A 20,616-nucleotide genomic window follows, 5' to 3' on the forward strand; every position below is an offset into this window, starting at 1 on the left:
GAGGTGTTGGTGCTCCCAGAAGGCCAAGGGAGGCAAGGCAGGACCCAGAGACTCGGAGCCACCTGGGTCAGAACCAGAGCTGAGGACCCCGAGACCCTGAGCTGATGCACAAGCTGGGGGTCGCACATCACGCATGGGACTGCCCAGCCTGCGATGAATTATAACTTATAAATGCCCTGTACTGAACCTAATTGTGAAAGATGAGAAGACATGGACACCAAGGCTGACCATAACCAGCCCCACTCAGCAGGCACAGAGATCTTGACCAAGTCAACAAATTTGAGTTGAGAGTCTGTTCTTGCAGGTTTGTAGGCTATCTACAGTGGATCGGACACTATGTGGACCACAGAATAGATGTTACACAGCCCCACACTTGCCATGTTGCACCTCGAGGTGTATACACATCTGCTGGGCCTGCTCAGGTGGACTCTGACCTTTAGGTCTATCCCTGTCTGTCCCCTTTCTGAGCCGACCTCACCTCTCTGCAGGCTCCCGAGGTTTCCCACAGTTTTATTCCTGGTCCTAGGACTTAGTTGCTTGTGGAGCAAGTGCTTCTCTTGACCTCCGTGACTCCGTCCCTAAAATGGGAATGAGACTCCATCCATTGGACTTCCCAGGCCCAAAGTGAGATGAGATGGTCATGCAGGAAAGGGCCTACTATCTCTGCCAGGCTCTTCCTTTGGGGATATCAACCCGAACCCTAAGCCCAGAGAGGAGGGGAGGCATGATCTCCACACACTCACCAACTGTACTCTCTTCTCCATCTGGAGACTGGCATTATTGCTGTATTTCACCCTTGAGAAACAGAGCCACGGAGAAGTCAGAAACTCACTCCCAGTCGCACAGCAAGTGGGCGTCAAAGCTGGGGTTGGAACTCATCTCTATCTGGCTTCAAAGCCTTTGTCCTAGGCCTCACCACCCCCATTTACCCTCTTTTCTGCCCCAGAATTGACTGGCCCTCTGGGATGTTCCTTCGAGGCCTTCCAGACCAATCCCTACCCCCACCGTCTATGACACGCTTTTCTCTCACCACAGACCTGGGCCCACAGAAGTCACCTCCCAGCCTTCAGTGGCCTTAGTGAAGAGCTCTCCAGCCCCACCCAGTTGTTGGGGCCTGTCCTTTCCTGCCATGACCACCCTGGAGAATGGGGCATGTCTCCACCATCCAACCCCAAGCCTGCAGAAACCCAAGTTGGGGCAGCAGTTCCAAGAGGTAAGCAGTGGGTGGATGGGCGTCTGGCTGTGGTGCTCCACCCTGTGTCCCAGGCTGGTCTGTGCCCTCCCATCCTTCCCTCCCATCCTCCCCTCCCATCCTTCCCTCCCATCCTCCCCTCCCATCCTCCCCTCCCATCCTCCCCTCCCTCTGCTCCTCTCCCTCTGACAGCTGCAAGCCCCTGCAACAGCCAGCAAGGCATTCGCAAGCTTGCTCGCTCTCTCTCTCTCTCTCTCTCTCTCTCTCTCTCTCTCTCGATCGCGCGCTCTCTCTCTCTCTCTCCCCCTCTCTCCCTCTCCCTCTCTGTGCCCGCCTCCCGCCCTCCCTCGCTCCCTCCCCTCCCCGGCACTGCAGCATTCGCCGACTGCAGCTCCAGCCGCCGCCCGCGCCTCCCTGGCCTTCCGCAGCCTCCGCCGCCAGCACCATGGCCAGCACCATGTCCGGTAGGCGCCCGGGACACGGACTTCCTGGGGCGGCAGCGGGTCTGAGCTGAGGCCATTGTCTGGCCTCGCCTGAAGCTGGGGCCGGTGGCGGACTCTGTTTTCACATCTCAGACCTCACGCTCTGCAAGGGCGTGGGGCGCAGCCGGGCCAACCTGCAGGTGCCAGGGTTCAGGGCCAACGGGTTGGGAACGCCTGGTGCCCCAAGGGCGAGGATTGCCGCACGGATGCGTCAGGCATGGGCCGCTGGGCAGGGGCCGCGCCCAAGCGAGCACCCGGGGTGAGGGCGCATTGCGCCTTCCGTGGCCGTCGTGCCAGGCCAGACGCGACTGTAGCAGGGTCGCTCCGAGGGCCCTGGGGCGGGCCCGTGCCCCCGGGTGGGCGCGTTCGGGTGATGCAGACCGCGTCCCCTGAGGCTCCTGTCTACCGCAGACCCTTGTCGGACCTCGTCTTCGCGAGGGTGGGGGTTAGGAGGGTGGGACCCTTTGCAGGAGCCCCAGCCCAGGGCTGGCGGGCGCAGGCCCTATCTGTGCCGATGGAGCGCCCTGGGGGCTGGGGGTACGCTGCGGAAGGACGGGGGAGGAGAAGCCGAGCCGGGAGCGAGCGGAGCCGCGCCCGCGTGGAGCGTGGTCGCCCCCACCCCTCGCCGCTGCGAGCTTGGGGACCGCTCTCTGTGACACGGTGCCACCCGCTCTGGTCGAAAAAGCCACCGCCCTTCGCGCAGCGGGGTTTGGATGGAGGAGGGGCCGCTGCAGTTTCCAAGCCCTCCCAGCAAGGAGGGGTCTGCCCCTCCCTCCCCCACCGCCCCGCCTCCCAAGCTGCGGATCCATTGCCCCCAAGGCTGCGACCCTCCTCCCTCGTGGCCTGCGCCAGGCGCGGCTCTGGTGGAGGGGTGGACTCAGGGCAGTTACTGGAGGCAAGAGAGCAGCAGGCGACCCTGGACGCAAGGACATGGGGCTTGCTCCCCCCAGGAACGCTCTGCCCTGCCTGGCCTCCCCAAAACCGAGTTCATCTTTGCACTCTGTGGGGCCAGCGACATTAGGACTGTGACTCCCCCACCTCCACCCCATTTCCCCCTGGACCCAGAACTCTTCTGCCAACCCACCCTTCCCTGCATTCTGGGGGTCCCCTCTCCCTAGCTAGCCTGATTCTCTCTGGAGTGAACACATGCTTTGGCAGAGCTCCACGCACTCACACGTGTCCTGCCCTGACCAGCTTCTTAGGCCCCGTGGGTTCCAGGCCCCAGGGTACTTCTGTACTTGTCTAGGAGGGGACCATGTGTGTCATGACCACACCCCTCCTGCACGCAGTCCGTGAGGGTCTTGTCCATCTGCCCCCTGCTCTCTCTTGTTGACCTCCTCATAGATCCTGTGCTTGGCTTTGGGCAGGAACTGAGGATGATCTGGCCTTCTCATGGCCCGGTGCTAGCCCAGTCCCACACTGAGGCGGGGCTTCGGGCCCTGGCTCAAGGTCTGTGTCCGAGTGGGGGACAATGAGCAACCACTGGTGGGAGGTGCTCTCAGCCTTTTCTCTTTAGTGAAAACCCTGCTCGGTGGTCTCCTTCCTGCCCTCCATCGGGCAGGGAAGCGGACAGATTAGGTGGTGAAGGGACGCAGCTGAAGCTGCACTGGTGGCCACCAGAGGTGGGTGTGGATGCGCGACCTCAGAGCCCCCTACGCCAGCCCCCCTTCTTTGCCAGGCTTTGGGCGCTGCTGACCCATGCTGGTCCCAGGATTTTCCTGGGTGTCCAGGTTGTATTGGTGTGAAGAGGGAAACCGTAAGCACAATCAGTGTTGCCCAGCATGGCCACTGCCTCCTAGATGTGCCGTGAGCCAATGGGAGAACTGCCTCCACCAGAGTCACACGGGGATGGGCCTTTCCTCTTCACCATCAGGGCTGCCCAGATAGAGTGCAGCCCACACGTATGCATGCCTCTGCTCACCTTCATAAAACTTGGATAGGTGGGTGGCTTGGCCCAGAAGTGGCTATGTGAGCAGACCAGTAATTGTGGCCAAAATCAGTGTAAGTGAATCCCAGCTGTGGCTTCTCTGTTCAGAGACCTCCCTGGCACTCCATGCCTCAGTGGCCTGTCTGCCCCAGCTCACTGGTGGGCTTCTTTGGTCTTGGTGACTAGGGTGAAGAGTCATTGTCTGCTATGACCTTGTAGTCACCAAAAGATTGACCTTAGCTTTCTCTTCCTCTTTTGACTTCCCCACCACCTTTCTTTCCCTTGAGCATCTGCTGATGGGCTATGTTGTTGGGACTCAACTGGGGAGATGTGGCCATCTCTTGGTGTCCTTCCCAGACACTCAGCTCTTCACACACTTTTGTACACTCTTGCTCATATTATCTCCTTATGCAACTCCGTTGAGCTGAGAGGGCTTGCCCATGCTACCTGGACTCTCGGGCCCTCATGTGGATGGCGGTGATGGTGACAAGACCTCCCCTGGGCTTGTTCTGAAAAATGGACAAGGTATTTCAGGAAAGGTGCTTGGCCCAGTGCCTGGCAAGAGATGGGTGCCCAGTCCATGCTGGCCACATTTCCCAGAGTTTTGTCCCTAGAGAAAGGTAAATCTGCTGGTGAGTCCTGCCATGCTGGGCTCCCAGCACGTTGCATATGACTCTGACTAGTGAGAGGGGCAGCCTGGGTGGCATGGAGCTCTGTCTGTCAGGAAGCAATTAGCAGCAGCCTCCCAGGACCCTTCTAGGGGTGAGTGGGCATCTGTGGGTGCCCTGCCTTCCCAGTTCTGGATAGACCCCTCCCAACCCCCACCACCATGAGGCTGCCAACAGGAAAGTGCCATCGGAGGCTGGGGCTCATGACCAGGCTCCCGACCTGTCATGCTGTGACTCTGGGTGGGCTCCTTTCTCTCTCCCTCTCTCTCTTTTTTCCCTCGACAGAAGTGAATCTGACAAGGATGTCTGCCTGGGCTGGCTGGTCTTGAGGGTCAGTTGGGAGTAGGGATGTGATCCACCCAGCTCCTGGGTGCTGCCGTTATGGTGACCGTGCCACTATAGGCTGATCTGGTGCCTTCTAACGCTTGCTTACCTAGGATCTCAGCATCCAAAAAGCCAATGTGCGTTTTTGCATATTTAACATTTAATATGAAGAGGAAGAGGGAGATGGAAGCAATCCAGCTCACGCCAGAGATTTGCTTTTAATGACTCCCTGAAGTCAGGGAGGGGAAGGAAGAGACGGGTCCTGGTGAAGGGAAGAAGCAGCATGCCTCCAGGCTGTGGAGGGGCTTCCTGGCTTGAGCTCTGTCTACGGAAAGGTGCCTAGATGGGTCTGGGCCTCGACCTCTTCCCTCTGCAGTGAGACATGACCTTTAAGCCCCTCCAGCTCTGAGGACACAGGTGTAACCTCCTGTGTTGTGAGCTGCTGGGCTCAGCCCTGCTTTCCAGCCCTATGTGTGGGCTTCCCCTTGCTCGCTCTCTGCAAATTTGCCAATTTTCCCACCTGCTGTGCAGTCCCCTCCAACTTGCAACCAGACCACACAGCAAGCGCCCCTCTGGGGGCTGCCCCTTCCCACTTGGCTACTTAGGATGCGTCTTCTGGGAAGGAAGCTCCTTGAGGGCCATCAGCCTGGGAGAAGCCATACTGGGGGATCCCCGTGACCATCAGACGCTGAGCTGCATCCCTATTACCAGCTTCAGGACACAGTCAGTCCCTCATTCCTAGTTGGACACTGGTCCCCTGGGCTGGTCCATGCCCTCAGAGAGCTCTGACTTCAGTCTCCAGCACCCCTCGTCCTTCTCCCCTCTATCCCAACAATGCAGTGCTCACACCTGCCCAAGCTCCACGTCCTGCACTCTGAATTGCTGCCAGCCTCCCTTCCTGCTGAGGCGACAGGTACTTGGAAGGGAGCCCCCTGACATTTGTCTGTAAACTTGTTCTTCCTCTGTCATAAATGTGCAGCTCGTTTTCCTGGGAAAACTTCAGGCTCAAGGCAGAGAGGAGCTTGAGCGGCTGTGAGGCCCCAAGCTCCATACCATGGTATGGTAAAGCCATTTGGAGGTTTGCACATGTGGTGAGGAAGGGCTACCTGGAAGGCTGGGGGAGCAGTGTCTCTTGCCAGGGAGGCGGGTGGTGGCAAGGTTAGACCAAGCCCCTCCCTCCCTGGCCTGTCTCAGGATCCAAGGATGCCCCCTGACCCAGACCTCCTCCTATTCCCCGCCTGGCCCTCCCTCTGAGCACAGGGCTATTTCCCCAGTCTCCCCAAATGCCCAATGTCTCCTGGTCTGCTGCTTCTAAAGAGCTGGCTTTGCCCGGTCTTACACCCCTAACTCCCCAGCCCAGCACATGCAGGGTGAGGTTCTCCTCTGCCTCCTCGTTAAAATTAACTTTTAGGGCGCCTGGGTGGCTCTGTTGGTGAAGTGTCTGCCTTTGGCTCAGGTCGTGATCCCAGGGTCCTGGGATCGAACCCCGCATTGGGCTCCCTGTTCCACGGGGGGTGTGCTTCTCCCTCTACTCCCCCCCCCACTCGTTCTCTCGATCTCTCTCAAATAAATGGATAAAATCTTTTAAAAACTTTTAAAAATTCCTCTATGGGTCTAAAAAATAAATTAATAAAATTAACTTTTTTTTTAAAGATTTTATTTATTCATTGGACAGAGAGAGACAGCCAGCGAGAGAGGGAACACAAACAGGGGGAGTGGGAGAGGGAGAAGCAGGCTCCTAGCGGAGAAGCCTGATGTGGGACTCGATCACGGAATGCCAGGATCATGCCCTGAGCCAAAGGCAGATGCTTAACGACTGTGCCACTCAGGTGCCCTAAAATTAACTTTTAATAGCACAAGTAATGCACAAATAGATTACACTTGTAAAAAAAATACAATGGACGTGTCAAGCCAGAAATCCCCTTTGAGGTCTGTACCCTTCCGGCCCACTTCCCTCCCAGCCTCCCGAAGCCAATGACCAAGGTGCATATCTTTGCCCTGTTTCCCCTCCACACCCCTTAAAGGCTGTCCTTGCAGCCTGGCCAGGATTCCTTTGTGCTCCCTTTACAGGCTCTTGGGCTCTGTCTAGGAGAGTCTGGGTCATCAGGACATTTAGATCAAATAACATCACTCTCTGTGCTGCTTGTGGGGAAACCCTGCTCCCCACGAGGTGCTCTCTCAGACAAGGGCCTGATAATTTCTTTTTTTTTTTAAGATTTTATTTATTTATTTGACAGAGAGAGAGACAGCCAGCGAGAGAGGGAACACAAGCAGGGGGAGTGGGAGAGGAAGAAGCAGGCTCACAGCAGAGGAGCCTGACGTGGGGCTCGATCCCATAATGCCAGGATCACGCCCTGAGCCGAAGGCAGACGCCCAACCGCTGTGCCACCCAGGCGCCCCAGGGCCTGATAATTTCTGTCCTGTGTCCTGTTTCTACACTAACACTTTCCCCAGCTTCACGTTAACTCAATTTTAAAACATTGTCTTGTATGAAATTTGATTGGGAAGTTTCTTTTTGACAGAGAGTAGAGAGAGCCAGAGAGCACAAGCTGTGGGGCGGGGTGGGGGGGGGAGCGGCAGGGAGAGGGAGAAGCAGACTCCCCGCTGAGCAGGGAGCCTGATGCGGGACTTGATCCCAGGACCCTGGGATCATGACCTGAGCTGAAGGCAGACGCTTCACTGACGGAGCCACCCAGGCGTCCCAATCAGGAAGTTTCTTGCCCAGATTTGTGTCTGGTCTTGGAAGACCACTTCATGGAAGCCGGACTCCCTCTCTGGAGTGTCTCTCTGGAGACCTGTACCAGCTTCTTCAGCCAGTGAGGCGGGAGGATGGGTCTCTGAGTCTCCTGGTCTTCGGGACCTGCTGGAGTGGTGTAAAGAACACAGATCACCCGGGATTGCACTCGAGGAGCTCTGGGCAAGTCACCCTGGCCACTTGGGCCCAGTGTCATCTCAGTCGAGCCCAGGGACGGTCTTGGGCTTGAAGATTGTTAAGCAGTAGTGAGACACTGGGCCAGCATGTCTACCTAGGGGCCTGGCTTGTCATGAATAGACCACAAATAGCTCAGTTATTTCCATTCTGACAGTGGGCTCCTCTCCTTTACCTGACGGCTCAGGGCCTCAGCAGACAAGCTTATCTCCTTTTCTGGTTGGGCACGGGGTTGACGCTGGCTGTGGGCACCTGCTTTGCAAGGCTGGAGCGTAGGCTTTGGTGCTGAACGGACAGCGCCTACCCTTTGGCTCTAGATGGAGAGGGGGGCGTGTGCCTGGTGATTGCTCGCCCGGTTTCACCTGGGGTGGCTGCAGATGCTATCAGGGTAAGCAGGGGTGCATGCAGGAGAAAGTCTGACGGCTTCATCCAAGTGTACAGACCAAAAAAGTGCTGCCTGCAGAAGCCCCGCATCTGTGCTGGCCCAGTCATGAGTGTGGTGGTGAATATCTGTGAGAGGGAAAGGGGAGGAAGGAGGGAGAAGTCCTTGGAGAGCCAGGGAGGGTGGGTCAGGAAACTACACAGTGACAAAGGGCCACGGAGACATGGAAAGAGAGAGGGAGACAGAACCAAGCCAGGAAGACAGAAGGATGAACAGAGACCAACAAGTACACAACAATGTAGAGGAATGAGACGGAAATGCCAAGAGAGAGAAGGGGGGGGTACTAGGAGAACAATGCAGGACAACCCAGTGCCCAGGGACAGACAAAGTCAGCTTCTGGGAGTAGGGACAGGAGAGACGTAGAGAGGCGAGAGAACAGAAAAGAGAGCAAGATACACAGGCTTCCAGAGGACACAGCATGGGGAGTACTGGGGAGGAAAAGACGGAGGCAGCCAGGGAGGTGAGGTCAGGAGGTGGCCAAGGTGCCCTCTCATGCTGGCCTCCCCCACAGCCTACAAGGAGAAGATGAAGGAGCTGTCTGTGCTGTCGCTCATCTGCTCCTGTTTCTACTCACAGCCGCACCCCAACACCGTCTACCAGTATGGGGGTGAGTGTGCCCCGGGCTGCTGCTAGGTCCTGCTTGGTCAGTGCCTGCCTCCTCCTTTCCCTGCTCCCAAGGCCTCTCCGACCCCCACTGCTCCCCCCCAGCTCAGCTGGGTTCTGGAGAGGGAGCCTCTGATGGGAGGTGGCCTTGGGTGCTCAGGCCTGGGGGTCCCACATGAGCAGCCGTGCTCCCTCCCTCAGCCCTCGATTTGGATGTGTACTGGGAAGATGGCCTCTCAGTCCTAAAGCCCCATCTGGTCTTGCAGACATGGAGGTGAAGCAGCTGGACAAGAGAGCCTCTGGCCAGAGCTTCGAGGTCATCCTCAAGTCCCCTTCTGACCTGTCCCCCGAGAGCCCAGTGCTCTCCTCTCCCCCCAAGAGGAAGGACACCTCCCTGGAGGAGCTGCAGAAGCGGCTGGAGGCAGCTGAAGAGCGAAGGAAGGTGAGGAGCCCACCCCTGCCCCCAGATCCTGATGAAGGCGGCCAGAAGGCCTCACTGGGCACAGACAGGGTCTCCAAGGCACAGGATGCTCCAAGCCCCTGCTTGCCTGTTGGCCTGGAGTGGAGAGGGTCTCATGGTTCCCTGGATCTCCTCTTGGGAGATCAGAATGGGACAGGGAGGTGAAGGGTTCCCCAGTGGCAGCCAGCTGGAGAGGCACAGGAACCAGATGCTGTCGGAGGGGGTGTCCTTGGCCATGGCCAGTAGGGGGCCCTGGGACATGAGTCTGGGCTGGCATCCTTCTCTAGGGTAGAGCAGTGAGTGAGAAGAAAGGGACTCCCATGTGTTACGGGGTTGCAAGCCCACACCTGGGGAGAGCTCAGGGGGTCCCTGGGAGAAGGGGGGCGTGGGCCCCAGGCTCCCTCCCTGTCCCTTCCCCTCACGCCGGCCCCACAGAGACTGAAACAGACACAAAAGAAGTACTCTCAGGAGAGCCACCCTGATGCCCAAGCCCGTTGGGCAGGGGCACTGGCTCCAAATCCCTGAGGACACGTCCCAGTGAAACGTGGGGACCGAGGCCTCCTAGGGTTAACTAGCAGTGACTGGCCGTGGGTGGGCCCAGCAGCCTTCTGAAAGAGCTGAGCATCCTTGCATCTCTGACCCTCACCTCTCCTCCGGGCCTCCGGGCAGCTCCTTCCCCAGTAGGGCCGGACAGTGCAGTACCAGCAATCCCAGTCTCCTCACTCCAACTTGTCCCTTCTCCAGCAGCCCCGGGGACCCTTCCACAGCCCCCCCGCACCTCAGGGAATTCAGAACCCGGTGCGGATCGAGCGCCTACTTTGAGCTCAGCGGGCAGACGCTCGGGGAGGAGATGGTGCAGGTTCCACGACAGCCCCTGCCCCTCCAGCATTCCGAGTGCAGCACGGGCTTTGGAGGCGGCAGCGAGCCGGATAGAGCCTGTCCTGCTGCGTGGGCACCCTCGGCCTAGCGCGCGGGGGGGGCAGCTCTGCGGGCCGAGGACCAACAGAAAGGGAGAGCAGCTTCCGGTTTGTCTGGGGCTGGGGTTCTCCTGGCACGCGGACCTTGCGGTGCTAAAGCCCAGGAAGTCCCAGGCAAACCGGGACCAGGTGAACAGCCTCGCCGACGGCAAGGCAGTGTACACCCGAGCTGCTGGAGGTCGTGTGTCCAGCGGGCAGCAGGGAGCCGGCTCGGGCTGGGCAGCGGGGCAGGATGATGGGCACTGGGCGGAGCCGAGTCAGCGCGCGGGGACGCCAGGCTAGCGTGGGGGACTGGGGGCAGGTGCCGGGCCGCCGCCCACGCGCGTCCGCGTCCGCCCGCACAGACGCAGGAGGCGCAGGTGCTGAAGCAGCTGGCTGAGCGGCGCGAGCACGAGCGCGAGGTGCTGCACAAGGCGCTGGAGGAGAACAACAACTTCAGTCGCCTGGCGGAGGAGAAGCTCAACTACAAGATGGAGCTCAGCAAGGAGATCCGCGAGGCGCACCTGGCGGCGCTGCGCGAGCGGCTGCGCGAGAAGGTGCGCCGGGGCGGGGCTTTGGGAGGGCGGGGACCGAAGATCCCGGAGGGGGCGGGGCAAAGGGCGGGAGGGGGTCTCTAGGGGCGGAGCTCCACGCAGGGGGCGGTGCTCGGGGCGGGCGGAACCCCGGGCGGCAGGAAGGGGGCTTCGCCTGCGTTTATTGGGCGTGTCCGGCCTGGGCTGAGGCCCCGATCCAGTCCCGGTGGGACTTGGCCGGTAGCCGCAGTAATAAACCGATAGCCATTATTTCTGAAGTGCTCCGAAAGACGCGAGTTTGAGCTACAAGAGGGGAGGAGCTGCTTTAGGCTGGGGCCAGGGAAGCCCCAGGAGCCCCCTCCTTTGGTGGTCTCTTCGCATTCCACCACCAGCAGCCCGGCTGCTCCCTGTCTTGCTTGGAGACAGCCCAGATTGAGGCGAGGCCCCCTGCCCTGCCCGAGCCCCCTAGGATTGGTCTCTGCTTCAGCCCACAGGGTGGAACCAGGTTGGTGCCAGGGGGTACCCTGGAGCTTGCAAACCCAAGAAAGTTCCCTGGAGTCAGGGCTCACTCTCTGGGTGAACCCCCCCCCCCGCACTCAGGGCACACTTTCAGAGGAGGACATGGGCCTCCCCTGCTCTCTGTTGCTCCTCTGTCCTGGTCGTTAAGGTGTCCTCATTGGTCACTTCTCCTGCACTTAGAAGGGTCCCTGAAGCCTGTGTGGGGGGGCAGTCCCCAACCCCCAGCCACTGTGGCACCCCCACCTGTCCTTGCAGGAGCTGCACGCCGCTGAAGTGCGCAGGAACAAGGAGCAGCGAGAGGAGATGTCCGGCTAGGGGGCTGTGGACCAGAGGCGCCTGGATCCTGAGAGGAGACATCAACACACGCGGGTTCTGGTTTCGTCTTGTCCCACTTTGTCCAGATGCAACTTCTGTTCCTGCTCCCTCCCTCCCCTGCACTCCCAGCTCCTGCTTCTCTTTCCGCTCTGAGCTGTCCAGTCCTTCACAGGCTCTCCCTCAAGGAGCCACCAGGGCGTGGCACGCAGTCCCTCAGTTCAGGCACCAGACCAGGCAGTGGCTGGGTCCCCTTTTGGTGGCCCTCTTAGCAGATGTGGTGACAGCCTCAATAAATCCAGTGGTGGTAGCAGGAACATGTGGGTCCTTATGCTGGCTTGTCCTGTGAGCACCTTGTCACTTAGGGCACATCCTCTGAGCCAGCTCCTTGCTGCTGACAGGCAAAGGTGACACCACTGCCTGCAAGGCCGTCGGTGGGAGGGGGCGGATGGAGCACGTTGCGGGGGGGCAGAGGAAGAAAGAAGGACCTCTGGGCATGTGTGGCCAGGGCAGCCATGGGAGCCATCTGTGCAGTGGAATGTTTCGGGATTGGTGGGTAGGGGTCCCCTGAGACCACCTGGCCTGTAGTGGCCAGCTTGGGTTGGCCTGGGAGGCTGTAGTCATTGCCTGTGGCTGGAGTGGGGTGCGGGGAGGGTGGGATGTGGCCTGGCCTGAGTGTCTTCAGGGGAGTGGGCATCTCCACCAGGGACCCATGAGCAAGCTGCCATGGTCTAGAGGGTTGTGGCTGCATGGACGCCCCTTTCTGGCCTCTCCTTCCAGGAGTGCCCGCCTCCTAGGAACCTCTGGCCCAGTACCCATGTGGGGAAAGCCCTCCTCCATCAATACTCCTCCCCCTAGGCTTTACAGACCCTTGGAGGACCCCGTCTTTAGAGCCCTTTGGAGTCTTGGCCCCTTCCTGTGCCCTCACTCTGGTAGAAAGATGCTCCCATGATGCTCTGGGCCATGGGGCTTTCAAGGCTCTCCTCTGGACAAGTGTGGCTAGGTGTGAGTGAGTGGCAGCCACGACTGCCCCTCAGAGAGCAGACAGCGGGGGAGTAGGGGACCAGCTGCCTGGAGATTCAGATGTTGGGGGACGGCATTCCCAAACCACCTTCCCGCCTAGTCCATCCTTGACTTTCTTGACCTGTGGCCCCCTCTGGTTCTAGGCCTCTCCTGCCAAGACCTTCCTGGACTGGGCTCCTTGTCTTCCGTCAGCCTAGGGGGAATCTCCAGATTCCCCGCGCCGGCCTTTGAGGGCTGTCACCTGCTGGACATGGGGGGTGTCCGGTCTGTGCCCCTGCAGCACCTTCCCCTTCTCCCATGGCAGCCCCATTCCACAGCTGAGTGCTGAGGGCAGGGTCCCTGCTGACCATCCTCCGGTGGAAAGCATGAGGGGACAGACTGCAAGTTCTTGCAGGACCCCAGCACTTCAGAAACCAGTTGGGGGGCAGCCCCCAGTGCCCCTGGCTTCCATCCTACAGAGCCCCATGCCGGCGGACTCCCAGGGCCCAGCCAGAGAACACAGGTGGATGCTGACCCCCAACAATAGGCTTAGGGGGAAGGAGGGACCCGTGCCCACTCTCCTTGTCCCACACACACAGCCTCCAGGGGAGTGACAAGCCAGGATTGGAACCCAGCTGTCCCACACGTGGCTCCTGTGGGACTCAGAGACGCAGAAAGAGAACGGAGGGCTGGGTTTTTTTCAGCAGTGGGAGCTCTCTCATAGTGGAAGCTAGTATGATATGTACCCATCTCATCCACGTAGTGAAAGTGAACTTAAAATTAAATCAAATCAATGATTAAAGACAAAACACCAAGACCTGTGTGTTTAAGAAGCGGCTGAACTGTCCCCGTGTGCATCCCGCATCTGTGGGGTCAGAACGGGCTGCAAGGCCACTCCTGGTGAGTGCGTGAATGCTGCGCACACAGCTCCTGACTGAAGCCGGGGTCACATTTGTTCTTATCACAATTAGATAGTTCTAGTGACAAAGGAAGCTTTAAGAAATGAGTGTGCGAATGACACACAAGCCTGCTTTCCTCTCTGGAGCCCCAGGAGACAGTGGGGGTGTGAGCGAGGAGGCAGGGCCCACACGGTAGGTGGGGCTGCCCCAGCTCTCCCCAGGGCCGAGCCCTCCTGCTGGCCTGGGCCTCCAGCTGCTGCCATGGAGGACACATGAGGGGCTGAGGTCTGAGGCTTGCCCTTCCCACTGCAGTGTCCTGTGGGTCCTGCTCAGATGTGGAGTGGGTCCTGGTGGTCCTAGTGGGTCCCAGGGGTATACCCCGTGACTCTGAGGCCCCCACTGGGCAGCTGATTTTTCACAGACACAAATCTGGCCCCAAGGTGTGGACCTAGAGTGGCAAAGAGAGAATAAGCAGACTTCCTGACTCACACTGGTGGTCTGCCTGTCCCGTGGGACCCAAATAGCCACGTGGGGTGCCCAGCAGGGACCCCTCTGCCAGGGACCAGGCGTGTTTGGTAGATGTTCATGCAGGCTATGCTCAGGCCTCCACACGGGCCTCAAGTCCAGACCATGGATAGGTGCCTGCTCCTTGGATCCAGAGAGACCCCTCACCTCTCCCCCACACTCGCCTACCTCTCCTGAGGCTCCAAGCACCTCTCACCGTAGCCCCTCCTTCCCGTGCCCAGGAAGAGGTGGGAAAGTCAGAATCTGGGACACACAGCAGCCCAAGAGACTTCAGAAACCCACAAGAGGAAGAGCTGGGAGAAAGGTGGGGGAGTGAGGGAGTGTGTCAAAAATATTTTTATGAGGCGTGAGTTCCGCATGCCAGTGTTTTGGGTGCATGGACACGTGCCACAAGCAAGCACATGGCCTGGCATTCGCAGAGGGCCGGGCTGATCACAGGTCAGGGCTTCTCGACCCTTAGCGGACCCTAAGCAGACGTTGGAGGGCACGCGGCCTTTCTAACAGTCTCTGAGATCCGGCAAGGATGGAGAGCCCTTCACAGGTCACACTTCCCCTAACAATGACAACAAAAAAGTGAAGGTGGGAGTCTTTCTGGGGAGCCATCCCGGGTTCCTTATCTGGGCTGTGTCACAAATGACCTCAAGCAGCGGCTTGAAACATCACACCTCATCTCACCACGTCCTGAAGTCGGGAACTCAGGAACTCAGGAGCTGGGCCGTCTGGCTCCGGGCCTCGCGGGAGGTCGCAGTCGGGACGTCGGTGGAGGCCGGACTGGGGTGGAGGACCCTCAGGTCAGCCCGCCCACACGGAGTCAGCAGGCGGCCTCAGGTCCTCCCCGCGGGGACGCTCCCTGGGACTGCGGGGGCGCCTCAGCGGCTGCTGGCCCCCCAGGCCGAGCTGTCAGAGCGGGAGAGGAGCCTAATCTAGGGCAGAGTTCCACACGCTGTCGGTGTCAGAAGTGCGTCACCGGGAAGCCTGCCCTCAAGAGGAGTCAGACTCCGCCTGCAAAGACGAGGGATGTCAAGAATCCATGGCCATCTTTTAAATCCACGTCAGACGTGCTGCCTTGAGTGACCCCATGTATTCTGGACACAGCTGGTGTTCACCCAGTGTCTGGGGGCTGCAGTGGGTCCCCAGCCCCTAATCACGGCGTCTAGCAAAACCAGCAAGATGGTAGCACAGAGAGCCGTCGGTCCCGCACACGAACTCCTGCAGCCTGCTCGCACACCCCCTGCCGGGCGGGCCCAAGCTGAGGCTGTGGAAGCCAGGGTGGAAAAAGTCAGCACCGACCACGGTTCTTTCTTGCTGAAGACGGCTTGCTCGTCCACATTATAGCAGCGTTCTGGGACTGCTGTAACAACTACCCCACACGGGGGCCTTAAAACACCAGAAACACATTCTCTCACAGTTCTGGGGCCAGAGCCCCAAATCGAGGTGTCATAAGGCCATGCTTCCTCTGAAACCTATGCCGGAGGTCATCCTGGCTTCTCCTAATGCTGGCTTTTGGGAAAGGCAGTCTTTCCACCCCAAACAAAACCGCTTAGGAACGGGCTTTGGGCCTGGAACCCTTCTTTCCAACAAATAAGGAGCCCACAGAACGTGTAGAGGACGTCCTTCCCTGCTGCAAGCTCAGTGAGCGATCTGTTGTCCTGCTTGGGTGAGCACCACAGATGAGCACCCCCAGGTAAGCATCCCCCAAGCGAGCACCCCCAGGTGAGCACCCCCCAAGTGAGCATCCTCAGGTGAGCACCCCCAGGTAAGCATCCCCCAGGTGAGCACCCCCAGGCAGGCCCCCCAGCTTTCAGTACTTCGGGCTCCAGGGGGTTGGGTCTTCCCACGCAGGACAGGAGGGGTAGGTGCACAGGGACCAGCTGGCCAAGCAGACCTTGTGCGTCTCTTCCTTGCATGAGTGAAGCTGCTCGGAGAGCACTTGAAGGCTTCACGTGTTCCTTGGCAACTCCAGTGCCAGGATGTGGTGGGCAGACTGTGTGGACTCTTACCCCAGGTGACTGGTGCTGTGATGAGCTTTGCTCTCCTCCATGGAGCAGGGGTCCTCCCCTGGCACTGAGAACCAGAGCTGGTGTTCTGCCGGACACTCAGAATCTTTGGTGTCCCTTGGCTCATGTGTCATGCCAATCTCTGTGGTCACACGGCCGCGTCCCCTTTTTGTGTGTCTGTCTTTGTGGGACACCAGTCATTGGATGGGGGCCCCCCTAATCCAATATGACCTCATTTTAGTAATTACACCTGCAACAACCCTATTTCCAAATAGGGTCACATTCTGAGTTACTGGGAATTGAGATATCAACATATCTTTGGGTGACATGATTCAACCAAAAACAGAAATTGTAGATATATAATCCATAGCTTTATTTTTTTAAAGTAATCTCTACACCCAGTGTGGAGCTCAAACTTAGAACCCTGAGTTCAAGAGTCATGCTCCTCCACTGAGCCAGCCAGGCGCCCTGTGTAATTCACTTTAAGACATTCACGCATTTATTTGTGTATTCAGCATTTTAGCGAGGGGTTACTACACGTGCCCCTCTCTAGAGTGTTGATCTGAAAGCACGGCCTCTGCCCCATAAGAACTCTCCTGCTCGTCGACAAGACTTCATGCATGAACAGTAACGTAGGAGTTTTCAAGGCACTTTACGATGTTTTCAATCTGAAAAATGTCCACTGTGAGGAAAACAGGGTAGACATTATTTTTATGACATTCATAGTTTTTCTGGTTATACATAGAATATATGTTAACTGCATCACTGCGACGTACAAATTAAAAAATCCTCGGTCCACCAAAACTCCTTTCCTGCAGAGAGGATTTGCCGGACCCACAGCGCTGAGGGCAGCCAACATTCAGACCTCTGAGAACTACACTCAGTGACCTTAGCGCTCAAACCACGTCATAAGCACGGCTTCAACGGCTGTGTNAAGCAGGGGGAGTGGGAGAGGAAGAAGCAGGCTCCCAGCGGAGAAGCCCAATGAGGGGCTTGATCCCAGGACTCCGGGATCACACCCTGAGCCAAAGGCAGATGCTTAACAACTGAGCCACCCAGGCGCCCCCCCCCCATAACATAACACTTTCAAATGAAAAATTATATTGTGTGTCAACTATACTCACGTAAAAAAAATCACTGCAAATCATAATCTCATTTTTTAAAAAACACTTTTTAGGGGCGCCTGGGTGGCACAGCGGTTAAGCGTCTGCCTTCGTCTCAGGGCGTGATCCCGGTGTTATGGGATCGAGCCNCCGGCGTTATGGGATCGAGCCCCACATCAGGCTCCTCTGCTATGAGCCTGCTTCTTCCTCTCCCACTCCCCCTGCTTGTGTTCCCTCTCTCGCTGGCTGTCTCTATCTCTGTTGAATAAATAAATAAAATGTTTAAAAATAAATAAATAAAAAACACTTTTTAGAAGATCTATAAGCTATGATGGAAAATGACAGAATAATGGAAAAGTAAAATGAAATGAAAGTATAAAAGATGTAAAGTAAAAGCAAAGTGGAAAAACAACAGTAAAATCAAAGGCTCTAGGATATTAACTGGACCCTGAAAAAGTGGATCTGATTTCAGTGACCTGGAGAAAACATGTGGTGATAACATGGCACAAACATCTAATGAAAATGTTTGCTAAAAAAAAAAAACGAAAACAAGATGAGTGATATTTTCTTAGGAAAAACAGTGAGAATGGATGAAGCAGACGAAACAATCTGGTCTCAGACCCACAGCTGAAGGAAAGTGTGTATTAAAGATTGTTCTTTAATATCAAACGGAGCTTCGTGTGGGGTAGCTTTTTTTTTTTCTGCCCAAGGGTTTATTTATTTATTTATTTTTTTAATGATTTTTTAAAATAATATTATGTTAGTCACCATACAGTACATCCCCGGANACAGTACATCCCCAGATTCCGATGTAAAGTTTGATGCTTCATTAGTTGCGTATAACACCCAGTGCACCATGCAATACGTGCCCTCCTTACTACCCATCACCAGTCTATCCCATTCCCCCACCCCCTCCCCTCTGAAGTCTTCAGTTTGTTTCTCAGAGTCCATAGTCTCTCATGTTTCATTCCCCCTTCTGATAACCCCCCTTTTCTTTATCCCTTTCTTCCCCTACCGATCCTCCTAGTTCTTATGTTCCATAGATGAGAGAAATCATATGATAATTGTCTTTCTCTGCTTGACTTATTTCACTTAGCATTATCTCCTCCAGTGCCGTCCATGTTGCAGCAAATGTTGAGAATTCGTTCTTTCTGATAGCTGAGTAATATTCCATTGTATATATGGACCACAGCTTCTTAATCCAGTCATCTGTTGAAGGGCATCTCGGCTCCTTCCACGATTTGGCTATTGTGGACAATGCTGCTATGAACATTGGGGTGCACATGGCCCTTCTCTTCACTACGTCTGTCTCTTTGGGGTAAACACCCAGCAGTGCGATGGCTGCGTCACAGGGTGGCTCCGTTTGTAACTGTTTAAGGGTGTGTGGGGTAGCTTCTTAAGCGCTGGCCGCAGTGTGAACGTGAAGTCACGCCGAGCTCCTCACGCTCTGCCGTCAGGGCACGGGGCTGTCTCGAGCTGTGTACACCTCCACCGACGTGGGGCTCTGTAGCTCTCGGCACACAAGTCAGCTTCTGCCGCGCATGCTCGGGGGCTTGCAGAATGCTGGAGGGAAGGGACGGCCGACTGCGCAGACCTGGGGGCTGCCTTTGTCTTGGTTCCTGTCTGGTCAGGAGCTGTCTGAAGCAGAGCCCAGGTAGACGGTGGGGCATGGTGACCCCATAGCATCCTTGGCCTGGATGACACCCACAGTTCCATGGCCTCTCAGGGGTCCAGGAATTGTCAGGAGAAGGTCTGATGTCAGTGACTTGCAAGACAGTGTGATTTCCCTTCCTTTGTAACAAACTGGAGCAAAAGCTCCCCTCCTCTTGGGAGCCTGAGGTGGGCTGGGTATCTCACATGGGTGTTCTTGGGGAGAAATCACCTGGTAAAACCGATCCATCCCACGGGCCAAGCAGAGCCCAGTGCTGGAACTTCGCTCACTGGCAGACAGAAGAGGTGAGCCCACGTTCCAGTGCTGGGCCTGAGGTCCTATGACAGAAAAAGGTGGAGGTCATGCCGCAGCAGAGAGACCAGGTAGCCTGACACCAGCAGAGTCTGGGGCTGGTGGCCACGGCGGCAGGCAGCTGATGCAGACACGGTCGCCTGGATCCCCTCTCTGTGCCACACAGGCCTGGTCTCCATCACCAGCGCCCTTCCGGGACTTCTCCCTTCGACTCTGTTGGCATCATCTCAAGAACATGAGATAAATGACAGAGACACAGATCGTGGGCAGCCATTCTTGTATTTACCAGGTAATAAAATAGCACTCACATAAGCTCAATACTTTAATCTATTTTTTTAAAGATTTTATTTATTTATTTGACAGAGTGAGCGAGTGAGTACGAGTTGGGGGGAGAGGCAGAGGGAGAGGGAGAAACCGACTCCCCCTGAGCAGGGAGCCAGACGGATCCAGAACACTGAGATCATGACCTGAGCCCAAGTCAGATGCTTAACTGACTGAACCGCCCACGCGTCCCAATAACTTAGCCTTAAAAAGAATCATTTTTTTCCATCGCTGAAGTACACTCTAAATTACTGCAAACAGAATGAATTACAACATCACTGAAATGAAGTCTGCTTGAAAACTTCCCACTTGGGAAATGGTCTTCAGCGATCTTCCTACCTAAGTATGAACGCAGGTCCGCGGCTTGGTCCTGAACAAGGCGCTTGTTTCCTGCCTTCTGTGCGCCCTCGCTCGGGGCGCGCGCTCTGGGGGCTGCACTTCTCCAGCGGCTGCTCGCCGTGAGAAATCACACCCACATCAGGACAGCTCGGCGTGCCTGCCCTGCTCTAGGAGTGGGCCGCCTCAGCCGCCCTCTGAGTACTGCCCCCCGCCGCCCAGGGCAGGGAGGGAGACCCGACACGGGCGGACTAAGGACCATGCCCGGTCCGAGGCCTCAGGCCACGAGCTCCAGGCCGGGCAGACGAATCTCCCTAACCACCGCCGTGGGGGCTCCCACTGCACCTTTCAATCAGGCAACAGGGAAGGTTGTACCTGGTTCCCGAATCAAAGGTACTCCGTAAAATCGAGTAATGATTATCTTCGTGCGTTCGGAAAACGCAAGCGCTTTACTTGTTAACTGCAAGTAATTAAACGGAGCGAGCGCCGGCGATTCGCAGAGCTCCCCGACACCCTGTCCCTTCGGCCCTGAGTTTCCACGTTAATTAACTCCAACATAAATGAGCACATGTGGCCAGTGGCTACAGCACAGGAAAGTGCGGCTGGGGGCAGGGGGGGCGGTCGGCACAAGAACACCGTAGGGCAGAGCGCGGACTCGGGAAGCTTCCAAAGCCCTTTGGAAGGGCTCGTAAGAACCAAAGCCCGGTCACTGCAGGGCTCGGCCTGGACAAGCGGCTCTTCCGGAGCCTGTCTCCGGGTAGGCCGCCTTTCACACGCTCGACACGACAAGCGGCCCGACATCTGGTTTCTGTCACTTACTGTTCACGCACATTCCCCCCCACATCCTTCAAAAAGGGTCCCTGAACAATATTTCCGCGCAACGTTCCACATCTAGCAGTTGCGTGGGCCGAACCCGCAGGTGCGCCCGTGGGCGGGGCCCTGCGAAGGTACCGCCTCGTCCGCCCTGGGCCCCGCCCCTCAATTCGCGCACGCGCGCAGGGGCCCGCCGAGCCTTATTTCTCGGCGCTGCATGCCTTCCCGCCGAGCGCCAAATAAGTCTCCGGGCNGGGGAGGGGCGGCGGCGCGCGGCGGGCGTCACGGGCGTCACGGGCGTCACGGGCCC

At 57.4% G+C, this 20,616-nt stretch overlaps 1 protein-coding gene across 2 annotated transcripts; it reads left to right on the top strand.

The window, feature by feature from the left end:
- The first annotated feature begins 1,501 nt into the window (after nt 1–1,501).
- STMN3 (stathmin 3) lies at nt 1,502–13,158 on the top strand. Of its 2 annotated transcripts, none has more exons than XM_002925689.4 (5): nt 1,502–1,656; nt 8,476–8,571; nt 8,834–9,009; nt 10,349–10,540; nt 11,291–13,158. In XM_002925689.4, exons 1-5 carry the CDS (start codon nt 1,638–1,640, stop codon nt 11,348–11,350), a joined length of 543 nt encoding a protein of 180 aa, XP_002925735.1. In that variant the 5' UTR covers nt 1,502–1,637; the 3' UTR covers nt 11,351–13,158. The 2 variants fall into 2 exon arrangements, with proteins under 2 accessions (XP_002925735.1, XP_019661975.1); XM_019806416.2 differs by lacking the exon at nt 1,502–1,656 and adding an exon at nt 1,796–1,814.
- The last annotated feature ends 7,458 nt before the right edge of the window (nt 13,159–20,616 follow it).

This window comes from Ailuropoda melanoleuca, chromosome 13, assembly GCF_002007445.2.
Source record: "Ailuropoda melanoleuca isolate Jingjing chromosome 13, ASM200744v2, whole genome shotgun sequence".
NCBI classification, from domain to species: domain Eukaryota; kingdom Metazoa; phylum Chordata; class Mammalia; order Carnivora; family Ursidae; genus Ailuropoda; species Ailuropoda melanoleuca.

Coding starts and splice junctions, on each gene's coding strand:
- STMN3 (XM_002925689.4), top strand. Junction 9,010..10,348: donor CAGCTGAAGAGCGAAGGAAG/GTGAGGAGCCCA, acceptor CCGCCCGCACAG/ACGCAGGAGGCGCAGGTGCT. Junction 10,541..11,290: donor GCGAGCGGCTGCGCGAGAAG/GTGCGCCGGGGC, acceptor CTGTCCTTGCAG/GAGCTGCACGCCGCTGAAGT.